The 13807-nt window shown below is 38.9% G+C and overlaps 1 protein-coding gene across 1 annotated transcript; it reads right to left on the minus strand.

Annotated features, from left to right (window-relative positions):
* Positions 1–3773: 3773 nt before the first annotated feature.
* On the minus strand, positions 3774–4531 carry LOC308503851 (large ribosomal subunit protein uL30; the record flags this gene model as incomplete). The annotated part of the gene is made up of 1 exon (XM_081063522.1): positions 3774–4531. Exon 1 carries the CDS (start codon positions 4518–4520, stop codon positions 3774–3776), a length of 747 nt encoding a protein of 248 aa, XP_080919648.1. The 5' UTR covers positions 4521–4531.
* Positions 4532–13807: the final 9276 nt, after the last annotated feature.

The raw sequence follows: 13807 nt of genomic DNA on the forward strand, positions 1-13807 counted from the left end.
GACTAGGTAGATATGAATCAAATGGGGATACAGCTGTACCAGAGCTTGTGCTTGGGGAAATAAAGACTGATGGGGTTTGGGGAAGAGGAGACTCCTGCAGGCTTGATGTTACTGAAAGGGCAGGCCTCCCAAGACGGCCCATTTGTGGTCCCAGCTCTCATTCTCACACTGTCAGTGCTCCAAGACAAATAATTTGGGCCTTGGAAGAACCCCACACTAGAGGGTTGTGTGGGTGGACTATAGAAGTTAACACATTTTGAGGTTTTCCTATATGCCAGGCTCTGTTCCAAGCTCTTTACATCTAAATGCACGCAATAGTTCTTTAATGCAAGTCATATTATTATCCCTATTTTTCAGATGAAAACCGAAGCATAAGGAGAGGGGAAGTACACTGCTTAAACTTACACAGCTTCTGCATAATACAGCCAAGATTTGAAATTAGACAATCTATTTCCAGAGCCTACATTCTTAGCTACTATACTAAATCAAGTTAATGCTTTAATTCTCACCCATTTGAAAGGGGCAGAATTTGTGGTATTTAATTGTAATTTTTACACCCCTGACTCTTGAAAATATCTTCACTGGATTGAAATACATTCTTTATCATATTCTACATATGCGTGTATATATGTATATATAAATATATACACACTAATACCATACTTCTTTAATTATTATTATTATTTTTTAATTTATTGAGGTGACAATTGTTAGTAAAACTACATAAATTTCAGGTGTACAATTCTGTATTACATCATCTATAAATCCCATTGTGTGTCCACCACCCAGAGTCAGTTCTCTTTCCTCACCATATATTTGATCCCCCTTACCCTCATCTCCCTCCCCCCACCCCCCTTACCCTCTGGTAACCACTAAACTATTGTCTGTGTCTATGAGTTTTTGTTTCTCATTTGTTTGTCTTGCTCTTTTGTTGTTTTTGGTTTATATACCACATATCAGTGAAATCATATGGTTCTCTGCTTTTTCTGTCTGACTTATTTTTCTTAGCATTATACTCTCAAGATCCATCCATGTTGTCACAAATGTTCCTATATCATCTTTTTTTACTGCCGAATAGTATTTCATTGTGTATATATACCACAACTTCTTTATCCGTTCATCTATCAAAGGACATTTTGGTTGTTTTCATGTCTTGGCCACCGTAAACAAAGCTGCAATGAACATTGGAGCACACATGTCTTTATAGAGAAATGTTTTCAGAGTTTTTGGGTAGATACCCAGGAGAGGGATTGCTGGGTCATATGGTAATTCTATTCGTAATTTTTTGAGGAACCTACACACTGCCTTCCATAACGGCTGCACCAGTCTGCATTCCCACCAACAGTGTATGAGGGTTCTTTTTTCTCCACAGCCTCTCCAACACTTGTTACTATTTGTCTTGTTGATGATAGCCATTCAGACTGGGGTGAGGTGATATCTCACTGTGGTTTTTATTTGCATTTATCTGATGATTAGTGATGTCGAACATTTTTTCATATGTCTATTTGCCATTTGTATGTCCTCTTTGGAGAAATGTCTCTTCAGGTCCTCTGCCCATTTTTTCAATTGGGTTGTTTATTTTTTTTGTTGTTGAGTTGTATGAATACCTTGTATATTTTGGATATTAGCCCCTTATCGGAGGCACTGTTTGCAAAAGTCTTCTCCCATTCAGTTGGTTGCCTCTTTATTTTGTCAATGGTTTCTTTTGCTGTGCAAAAGCTTTTAAGTTTGATATAGTCCCATTTATTTATTTTAGCTTTTACTTCCCTTGCCTTTGGAGTCAAATTCATAAAATGCTCTTTAAACCCAAGGTCCATAAGTTTAGTACCTATGTTTTCTTCTATGCAGTTTATTGTTTCAGGTCTTATGCTTAAGTCTTTGATCTATTTTGAATTAATTTTGATACATAGTGACAGATAGCAGTCCAGTTTCATTCTTATGCAGGTGGCTTTCCCATTCTCCCAGTACCACTTATTGAAGAGTCTGTCTTTTCCCCATTGTATGCTTTTGCTTCTTTGTCAAAAATTATCTGTCCATATTTATGTGGTTTTATTTCTGGGTTCTCAATTCTATTCCATTGGTCTATGTGTCTATTTTTCTGCCAATATAATGCTATTTTGATTATTGTTGCCCTGTAGTACAAGCTAAAGTCAGGGACTGTGATACCTCCAGCATTGTTCTTTTTTCTTAAGACTGCTTTGGCTATTTGGGGTCTTTTGTGGTTCCAAACAAATCTGATGATTTATTGTTCTATTTCTTTAAAAAATGCCTTTGGGATTTTGATGGGGATTGCATTAAATCTGTATATTGTTTTGGGTAATATGGCCATTTTAACTATGTTGATTCTTCCAACCCATGAGCATGGAGTGTCTTTCCATTTCTTTGGGTCTTCTTCAATTTCTTTTAAAAGTGTCTTGTAGTTTTCAGCATATAGGTCTTTCAAATCCTTGGTTAAGTTTATTCCTAGGTATTTTATTCTTTTTGCTGCAATTGCAAAAGAAAATTTTTTTTTTAATTTCTTTTTCTGAGATTTCTTTGTTAGTATATAGGAATGCAATGGACTTTTGTATGTTGATTTTGTAGCCGGCAACTTTACTGTATTCGTTGATTGTTTCTAATAGTTTTTTGGTGGAGTCTTTAGGGTTTTCTATATATAGCATAATGTCATCTGCAAAGAGTGACAATTTAACTTCTTCATTCCCAATTTGGATGCCTATTATTTCTTTCTCTTGCCTCATTGCTCTGGCAAGGACTTCCAACACTATGTTGAAAAGCAGAGGTTATGGGGACAGCGCTGTCATATTCTTGATTATAGAGCAAAGGGCTTCAGTTTTTCACCATTATTTATGAGATTAGCTGAGGGTTTGTCATATATGGCCTTTATTATGTTAAGGTATTTTCCTTCTATACCTATTTTATTAAGTGTTTTAATCATACATGGATGTTGTATCTTGCCGAATGCCTTTTCTCCATCAATTGATATAATCATATGATTTTTGTCCTTTATTTTATGTGATGTATCACATTGATGGATTTGTGGATGTTGAACCATCCTTGTGCCCCGGGGATGAACCCCACTTGGTCGTGATGAATAATCTTTTTAATGCATTGTTGTATTCAATATGCTAAAATTTTGTTTAGGATTTTAGCATCAGTATTCATTGAGTATTCATTGGTCTGTAGTTTTCTTTTTTTGTGTTGTCCTTACCAGGTTTTCATATCAGGGTAATGTTGGTCTCATAAAATGAGTTAGGGAGTACTGTCTATTCTTCAATTTTTTGGAAGAGTTTGAACAGGGTTGGTATTAGATCCTCTTTGAAAGTTTGGTAGAATTCACTAGTGAAGCCATCTGGTTGAGGACTTTTGCTTTTGGGAAGGTTTTGGATGACTGATTCTATTTCGTTGCTGGTGATCGGTCTGTTTAGATTTTCTAGTTCTTCATGGTTCAGCCTTGGAAGGCTATATGTTTCTAAGAACTTGTCCATTTCTTCTAGGTTATTGAATTTGGTGGCATATAGTCCTTCATAGTATTCTTGCATAATCCTTTGTATTTCTGTGGTGTCTGTGATAACTTCCCATTTTTCATTCCTGATTTTGTTAATTAGTGTCTTCTCTCTTTTTATCTTAGTGAGTCTAGCCAAGGGTTTGTCAATTTTGTTAATCTTTTCAAAGAACCAGCTCTTTTTTTTTTTTTTTTTTTTTTTTCAATTTGAAAACAGTCGCTGTTTATTTTATTAACTGACCAGATTACAAAAATACCCATGGTAGACACCTCAGTTCATCCTCCTAATCAGCCTGTTGATCTGGTCTTCCCTGTTGCCAGCATCTCCCCCTTCTACGAAGTGGGTGGTCTTTTTCTTCATGCCACCTCGTGGAGAGGACAATTTGAAGGGCCAGAGGAAGTTGTTTGCTTCTTTGAAGCGTTTTCCAACAGTGTAGATCTCATGAATCAGATCCTCCATGCAGATGATGCCATATTTACCAAGAGACCGAGCAATCAATGTGTTATCTGTCAGGGCAATTCGCTGTTTGTTGATTTTGCCATAACCACGCTTGTAGATCAATTCATTTACGGACTTCAGGTTTGGGTACCCCCATGCGATGTATGGCTCCACGATCCTCAGCATGTTAATGGAAGCCTTGTTGAGCTTGACAAAGGTGCCATTGAAGATCTGGCGAAGGCGAAGCAGCTGCAACACCTTCCGGACCTTTGGGCTCACGCCGTTGATGCCTCTGATCCTGATGACAAATGCCAGCTTGGGCTCCGCAGGCACGTAGAAGTTGCCGGCTTTCCTTGCCATCCTCGCCATGCGAATCTCCGTCCGGTACATCTGCCTGTATTCTTTGTGGTAGTGCTTGGCTTTTTCATAGATGAGCTTCCTCCTCGCCTTTCGAAGCATCTTTTCGGCGAACTTCTTTCTCAGGCGCTTGATCTTCAGCTCCGCGAAATTCCTGCGCTTCTTCTTGAGGGTTTCGGGCACGGCGGGGACCTTCTTCTTCTTCTCCGGTGCAGCCTCCATGGTTCCGGCCGGGAAAGCTAAGAGGCAAGAACCAGCTCTTTGTCACATTAATTTTTCTATTGCCTTTTTTTCTCTATTTCATTTAGTTCTGCTCTGATTTTTTAAATTTCCTTTTTTCTGCTGACCTTGGGTTTCACTTGTTCTTCTTTTTCTAGTTCTTTAAGGTGTAACATGAGGTTATTTATTTGGGATTTTTCTTGTTTCTTGAGATAGGCCTGTAATGATATAAATTTCCCTCTTAAAACTGCTTTCACTGCATCTCCAAAATTTTGGTAGGATGTATTTTCATTGTCATTTGTTTCTATGTATCTTCTGATCTCTCCTCTAATTTCTTCTTTGATCCGGTCGTTCTTAAAATTATGTTGTTTAATTTCCATATGTTTGTGTTTTTTCCTGCTTTCTTTTTGTAGTTGATATCCAATTTCAAAGCCTTGTGATCAAAGACTAAGCTTGGTATCATTTCAATCTTCTTAAATTTGATGAGGCTGCTTTTATGTCCCAATATATGGTCTATCCTTGAGAATGTTCTATGGACACTAGAAAAAAATGTACAGTCTGATGTTTTAGGATGAAGTGCTCTGTATAAGTCAATTATGTCCATTTCATCTAATGTGTCGTTTAGGGCTGCTATTTCATTATTTATTTTCTGTTTTGATGATCTATCCATAGCTGTCAGTGATATATCTAAGTCCCCTAGTATAATTGTGTTTTGGTCAATTTCTTCCTTTAGTTCTGTTAGCAGTTGCTTGGTATATTTTGGTTCTCCCTGATTGGGGGCATAAATATTGATGACTGTTATGTCTTCTTGTTGTATAGTACCCTTTACCATTATGAAATATCCATCTTTGTCTCTTGTTACCTTTTTCACACTGAAGTCTGTTTCACCTGATATCATTATGGCTACACCTGATTTTCTCTGGATGTCAATTTCCACCCTTTCACTTTGAGTCAATTTCCACCCTTTCACTTTGAGTCTATGCTTGTCCTTGTAGCTGAGATGTGTCTTGGGGACAGCATATGGTTGGGTTTAGTTTTTTGATCCACTCTTGTACTCTGTGCCTTTTTATAGGTGAGTTCAGTCCATTTACATTTAGGGTGACTATTGATATGTGAGGATTTCCTGTCATTCTATCTTTAGTTTTCTGGCAAGGTTGTGTCTCCATTGTTTCTTTGCCTTTTTGTTGTTGTCTATTATTTCTATGTGGTGGTATTCTATGATGTTCCCCTCTGTTTCTTCTTTTATTACAGTATATATTTCAGTTTTTTTTTTTGAGTGGTTACCCTTAAGTTTATGTAAAAGAAAGTTTGATATTTAGAGTATTCCATTTTTTTCAGCACACTTACTTTCTCCATTCCCATATTCCGGTTCAGGCCTTTACTGTCCCCCTTTTTATGTTGCCACAAATTGTCCCTGTTGATGGTGGTCGAATAGCCTCTTTTAGTATTTCTTGTAGTGCAGGTCGTGTATTAGAAAATTCCCTCAGCTTCTGTATATCTGGAGAGGTCTTTATTCCTCCTTCATATCTAACGGATATCTTTGCTGGATATATTATTCTTGGCTCTTAATTTCTCTCTTTCAATAGTTTGAATATTTGGTTCCACTCCCTTTTGGCTTGTAGAGTTTCTGCTGAAAAATCTGATGATAACCTAATGGGCTTTCCTTTGTAGGTTACCGTCTTCTTTTCCCTGGCTGCCTTGAGAATTCTTTCTTTGTCATTGATTTTAGACAACTTCAATACAATGTGCCTTGGAGAAGGCCTGTTGAAATTGAGGTAATTAGGTGTTCTATTTGCTTCTTGGATTCGAGGATCCAGTTCTGTCCACTAGGTTGGGAAGTTCTCATCAACAATTTGTTTGAATATATTCTCTGTTCCCTTCTCTCTTTCTTCTCTTTCTGGTATGCCCATTATTCTTATATTGGTCTTTCTGAAGGAGTCAGAAAGTTCTTGTAGAGTTCTTTCATTTCTTTTAAGTCTCAAGTCTTTTTCTTCTTCCATCCATGTAATTTCCAGGTTTCTATCTTCGATGTCACTGATTCTTTCCTCCATCTGGTCAACTCTACTACCTAAGCTGGCTGTTTCATTCTTCATTTCTTTATTGAGTTCTTAATCTCCAGAGATTCTATTTGTTTTTTTTTTTTTTTTAATTTCAATCTCTTTCGTAAAATGCTCATGGTGTTCTTTGATTGTGTTTCTGAGTTCATTATACTGCCTTTCTGTGTTTTCTTGCATCTCGTTGAGTTTTTTCAGAACTGCAATCTTGAATTCTCTGTTATTTAAGTCACATGTTTCCATGTCTTTAAGTTCCTTTTTTGGAGACTTTTTACTTTCTTTCTGAGCTATCTTGTTGTCTTGGTTATTCATGGCAATTACTGATTTATTATTTGTCTTCCTACACATCAACAGGGTGGCTTCTGCAACAGGTTGATAGGAAGAGGTCTTTCTTTTGTTTTCCAGTACTTGTTGATAGAATGTTTTATTTTCTCTCCGACTGCAGCCTTTTTTTCTCTCTCACACGGTAGTGCTATGTTTTCTCTGCACTATTCCAGCTTCTCACACAATGTGGGGATTCCCTGGGAGAAGGGTTTCTCCTCTGTTAACAGTTCGCCTGGGTGATAGGGTGCCATGTCCCTGTGGGGATGCGGAGAGCTTTTGAAGTTCCAAAGCTCTTTCTGCACCAGATTCAGAGGCCGTTTGTTTCAGCAGTTTGTTTACTCCTGCAGGCATCCACACAGATAGATGGGGCCAGGGGCAGGGTGAGTTGTGAGAGGTGGCCCAGAGCAATGGCAGCGACCACCACCATAGCCAGTCCTGCTTCCACAGCTCCCTCCCTTTTCCCGGAACTAGTTGGACTGCAAATCTGTGTCTGCAGTCCACAGTTCTCAGAACAGCAAATATTCTGTTCTTTTGATCTGACAGTGCTGCTGTTCCACTTCTAGCACCGGGCAGGTGGGGACGGGGTGAGCTCTGGGAGGGTAGGGACGGGGCGGCTAGTCTCAGTGCCTAAGGCTTCCGTTCTCTGCTTGGCAGTGAGGGCTTAAACCACCGTTTTCAGCCTTCTTCCCTCAGTCCTTTCTCCGAGGTCTCTGCCGTGAGCGTTGGGTTCAGCCGTGTTATATGCTGCCCCCTCAGCCCTGTGGGCCGTAAGCGGAGCCCTAGCAGTCCGAGTCCTTCCCTCTCCTGCAGCTGCAGTAGTTCTGGGATGCATTGAGCTCGGAGCACTGAGTGAGGTCTGCGTCCTGTGCCTGCGTGGCTCCATCTCCGCACTTCTACCTTCCTTCCTCCCCCGCTCGTGCGATTTTCCCACCTTTAGGTGAATTCAGTAGTGGGCCGCTTCGTCTTGCCTGTCTGCTGTGTAGGGAGTCCTTTGTGGAATTATTGTGCGATTAGTTATAAATTCCAGGGGAGCTTTACAGAGGGTCACGTCATGCTGCCATTTTGATCCTTCTTTAATTATTTTAACTTTGAAATATTTAATGACAAAAAGATCAATACTTTACTCATTATTCCTTTGCAAATCGCATTGTCTAATTTTGTTTATTTTTCTGAATACCCTTTATATTAAATGTAAAATTTCAGCAAAGGACAAATGTCATTTTGATTGGCTTTCCATTATGTTTATAAATTAGAGGAAAATCGAGAAATGTATAAGAGATGGTCTTTTCTTTTAGAATAAGGAATGTTTCCATTCAAGTTTAATTTGTTTATAAAGAACTGTAGTTTCTTTATATAACTTTTATACATTTAGCTTTAGTTAAACATTAGATATTTTTTGGTTATTTTGAATGAATTTTTCCCCCCATTATATTTCCAGAATGGATATTGCTGTGGTGAAACTGTGCTGTCACTTGTTACATTACAAATTCTTATTTCAGAGAGAATTTTCATTGTTTTTCATACAGCAAACATATGCCTCCTTGATAAATTGTCACAAAGCCTCCACTCTTCTAATAGTTAAACCTCTTTTCTAAAACCATAATTTGACTTGTTTTCTCAGTTTCAAAGTTTTAATATTTTAAAAACTATGTAGTTAAGGTTGATAAGTAAAATAAGAATACAAAAACACCCAGCAATAATCCCATTACCCAGATAGTACTACTAATACCAAGATGATGTCCTTTCACACATTTACAAAACCGTGACCATATTGTATATAGTGTTTTACAGCCTGGATTTTTAACTTGATGATACAGCATGAAGATTTCCCCCAACTTATTAAATTAGCCTTTTGCAACTCATTAGTTCAGTAAATATTTCTTGATTACTTACTATGTGTCAGAAACTGTGTTTGGTGCTAGGAATACAATGGTAAACAAGATAGATATGGTTCCTGCCCTAAGGAGCTTACAATATAGTGGACATAACAGACCTCAAACAAACAAGAAATAGAATAGGTAACACAGAGCACTCACCAAAAACTAGGCACCGTTCTGTAAGCTTATGAGTACTAACTCACTTAGTACTTAAAACAACCCTATAAGGTAGGTACTGTTTTTAAAACCATTTTACAAATGAGTAAACTAATGAAGTAGGAATATTTTTCTGTGAGTCCACAAATGATGTAAATGATGTTGGATCTGCAGGCAGTTTCTGGGTGTGGGCCAGGATGGTGTCTCGTGAAGCCGAAGAATGGACACACGAACCAGAGAGAGGCAAAGAGTTGTAAAGGAAGATAGTTTATTAGAGGCAGGGGAAGAGGTTGCAGCTCCTGAGTAGGAGGGGGTCCTGAATGGGGGTGCCCAGTGACTGAGACAAAAGCTCTTACTTTTATACCTTCCTTTGCCTGTTTGGGAAAGGGGACTGGCACCTTCTAGTGGAATTCATCTATCAGGTTTGTCCTGTTTGCCCATCCTGAAGGGATTAACAAAATAACCCATTCCTATCTATCAGATCTGCTCCTTTGTCTGGCCAAAAGGGATTTGATACACTTTATTAACCTTAAGGAACGTTCTTATGTCTTTGTCCTGGAGTAAAGGAGACATTCCAGAACCTGGAGTTTCAGGATATGGCTTTTTTTTGTTTATTCCACCAAGGACCTCCCTGTCTACCTAGCAACATAGTAACTAACCCGTCTCACTAAGGCATAGGAATGTTAAGTGTCTAGTCTTAGGCAATTCCTCTGGTATGGTAGCTCCAACTCCGTTTTATAATGGCAAAAGCACAGTTAGTAATGGTGGAATGAGAACTGGAATTTGAACCAGTGTTTCTAGAGGTCACACTCAATCTCTATTTGATATTACTTTCTATTACATTAAAAATATTGAATTAAGGGGCTGCGGCCTGTTGGCTCAGTTGATTAGAGTGCAGTGTTCATAACACCAAGGTTGCCGGTTCGATTCCCACATGGGCCAGTAAGCTGTACCCTCCACAACTAGGTTGAAAACAACGACTTGACTTGGAGCTGATGGGTCCTGGATAAACACATTGTTCCCCAAGAAAATAAAATATTGAATTAAAATACATTTCATACAGGAAATAAGGTAATTTGCTAGTGTATATAAGGGGAGCAAGGACATATTTGTAGAGGGGTGGTCAGAGTGTATCTCTCTGGAGGGAGTATTTATGCCAAAACTCAAAGAGTAACAGGAAGCCAAACACTCAAAGAGCTAGGGGAAAAATGTTTTAAACAGATGGGGAAGTATGAAAAAGGAACTCAAGTTTGGATAGAGTTTGCTACATTGGAAGAAAAAGAGAAAAAGGAAAGAAGGCTAGTGTGTTGTGGGGGAGGAAAAATAATTGCTCTCCTACCCTTCTGAATTCTTCTGGCTGGACTAATAAATTAACACAAGGCACACTAACAGGAGAAAATGACCAAGTTTATTACATATGTATGTATGAGGGGACCCAAGCATATATTGGGCAGTTGGGGCTTATATGTCATTTTGGACTCCTTAGAGGGAGGCAGGGGTCTAGGATTTCAAAGAGAATGGAGGCAATTCACAGGTAGATGAAATGAGAAACTGCAAACACACGGTAAACAAATTCTTGCTGGGCCGCCCAAAAAATGGGACACAGAGGGGAGTCTGACAGACTTTGCTTGATTCCTCTCTATCTGCTTCACATAGTTTATATTATGCTAAATTGATAGGTACCTTCCTTTAAGCAGGTTTTTTCTGTCCTAATTCCTTTAGGTAGTTCAAGATTCTTTCTGAATCTTTTGCTTCTTAAAAGTAACCAGCTTAAAATAATCAATATACTAAAAAAGCATATTTTGGTGTAGCAAACTCTATTTCTCCTTAGTGTCCAGAGTGCAGAGAGAATGACAGGAAGAGTACTTCAAAGTGAAGTGGGAGATACAGGTGAGTGCAAGATTGGGGCCCTCAATGGATTTGACTCTCATTTTATGTGGAGCATGAATGAGAGGGTGACAAGGGTGGAAGCCAAGTCCAGTAAGAAGACATCTGCAGTCATTCTAGTGAAAGATGGTGTTGCCTTTAAACTAGAGTTCTCCACAGGGCATATGGCACGAAGTGGACAACCAAAAATATATTTTGGAGATAGAATTTGTAATACTTTCTGATAAGATTGAATGTGCAAGACTAAGGGGAGGGAGACTTGAGGACTCATTTATTTATTCAGCTAATATTAATTGAACTCCCTCATAGGCCAGCTCCTGTGCTAGGTGCTGGCGATAGGAGGTGTTCTAGTCACAAAGCTTTCCCTTCACAGAATCAACAGAGAGCAGGGACAGGCACCAAGTAATACAATTTCAAGCAAAGGGAGAAGCTGAGAAGAAAGTAAGGAGGGTAAGGAGATAGAGATCCACAGATGGACTCTTTTTGGGTGGTAATCAGAAAGAACATCACTGAAGAGAGCATTTAAGCAAAGGTTATGAACAAAAAGAGCTAAGTGAACATCAGGAGCAAGAGTTCCCAGACATAAGGGGCATCAGTGAAAAAGCTGGCAGGATCTTGGTGTGATCCAGGAACACAGGAAATCTGCTGTGACTGGAGCAGAAACTCAGGAGACGGAGTCAGTGAGGCAGCCAGGGGCCAAATTATTAGGGCATTTTGGTCTTGGTAGGCATTTAGATTTGATTCAAGTACAATAGGAAAATTTTTGGTGGTTTTAGGTAAAGAGGTGAGGTTAATTGATTACATTTTTAAAAGATCTCATTCACTATTTGTAGTATGTGCCTTGACAGATGTTTTTTCTTTATTTGTAATACAAGTGGCTGACTTAAGCACTTAAGCTTTGATTTCCCAGACATCCACTTCAAAGACCGCTATCTCCAAAAAGAATGAAAAACAAACAAAACAAAACAAACCACTACATAGCCAGCCACAGGACTAGATAAAGAGCCAGGATGATCCCCTCCCCTCTGATTTTTCCCTTGTTTTAGAGATCAGGGCTCATTTTCGTAACTGACCATTTGGGCAGCTTGTTTTTTCTCTTCTTGAAATATAAATTCCTGCTCTTTTGTTTTAAATCCACCAATTAAGAGTGACTCTATGAAATGCTAGGCCCTTACTATTGACCCCCCAAAAAAGTAGAACCCCAAGTCTGCGATCTCTCTCCCTCTCTCTCTCTCTCTCTTTCTCTCTCTCTCTCTCTCTCTCTCTCTCTCTCTCTCCCTCTCTGTCTCTTTCTCCTCCTCCCCCGCAACTTCACTGTGTGGCCCCAAATGTGCTGTGTAACTTCCAGGAGTTGTAAGTAATAAGTCCCGTCTTTTTCAAAGCTTCCTGATGGTTATTGCTGAGGGTGTCTTGCGATCATGAGAACCACGTGGCCAGTCCAGCTGCGAATCATATGTTGGTTATCAATAAGCTGAGATCGGCACAAAACTGTAGAATATAGCAACTCTAATGGGCGAAAAAGGAAGCAGAAAAATCAGTTAGCAGGCTATGGCAGCATTGAAAGGATCGAGGTGATCAGATTCGTGATATATTTTGAAGAAAAAGTCCATAATGCTTGCTGATAAATTAGAATTGTAAAGAGAGGAATCAAGAGTGATTCCTGTATTTGGGGCCTGAACAACTGGTTGAATGATAATCTTATTAGAAAGGAGAAAGGGACTGGAGGGAATGGCAAGTTTGAGATTCTATTTTGACATGGTCTTGGTGGTAAACATAACTGGGATCCAGAAAACTATTGGAGAAACAGGTTTGTGAAGAGGTGAGTTCATTTACTGTTGTGTATTATTCTGTTTACCATGACAGCAAAGGATTCTAATAGATGCTTACTCCATATTCATGAATAAAGTAACCTAAAAATAAAAGGCCAAAGTGAGAGGCAACAAGCATTTCTTTGACATCAGAAAGTATTGCGATTCTGGGAAGCACTGATTCAGGCAGAAATCCAAATATGTTCCCATTAGGAGGTGAAGACAAGTGATAGTTATGAGAAAGGAAAGGGGAATAATTACATGAATAGAGGGATTCCTATTGGTGTTAAAAAAGAAGGAATGTATTTCTACTGGTGCAACTAAGCAAGTTACTGTTTAGCTATGCACCGTGGTGCTAATTCTAAAGAATGTCTTTCATTTTCAGTCCTGTATTCAGCATGTCTGCTTTCCTATTAGTTTTGAAAACAGTTGTTTGAAATATAATGTTGCTTTGGCCCAGTCCAAAAGTTATTTTGCCCAGTTTAAACATTCCAAAGATTTGAGGAGTAAGTTGCACAAGGCAATTCCTCTGGGATGGCAGCTCTAACTCCTTTTTATAATTGCAAAAGCCTAAAACGGGGTGATCTTCACAGTAAAAAAAACCCACATAATTGCTGCAGGGATTATAGGCTTTACCCTACGGCCTTGAGTGGTCAAAACACTGTGTGGAGTGGTCCCTGCCTGAGAGAGATTCCCTGTTTTCAGTTTTTACAGCTGAAATATGTCCCCTTCTATGTAACAAAACTCCTCTTCGAATATACTTTAAATCTAATCATTGTTAAATCATAAAGACTAAAGTCAAACTGTTACTTTCTTATAATTTCTCTTGTCTCAGCTCTAATCCTCTGAGAATTGAAATTATAGTTTATCTCTTTGAGAGCAACTGAGAGTTTACAAGTTCTTGGGAAACATGATGCTGTCTTTCTTAGAACCATGTAGATGGGTTACTCAGCCTCATGGGCCTCAGAGATATAAGCTGCCTACAAGACCCCAGTGAGGCTGGATAAATGAATTATACACATCTTCATTCTGTTCATGTAGAAATGGGAACCTGTAGTCTTGAGTAGGCCATGGTTAGTAGACAGTAATTTAGTGGAAGACAGGTGACTAGAATCAGCACTTAGAATAGCAAGATAGTTTTATGGCTGCCTTTTCTACTCAGCTATCGTCATTGATCAAACTCA

Source organism: Rhinolophus hipposideros, assembly GCF_964194185.1.
Source record: "Rhinolophus hipposideros genome assembly, chromosome: 10".
Taxonomy (NCBI): Eukaryota; Metazoa; Chordata; class Mammalia; order Chiroptera; family Rhinolophidae; genus Rhinolophus; species Rhinolophus hipposideros.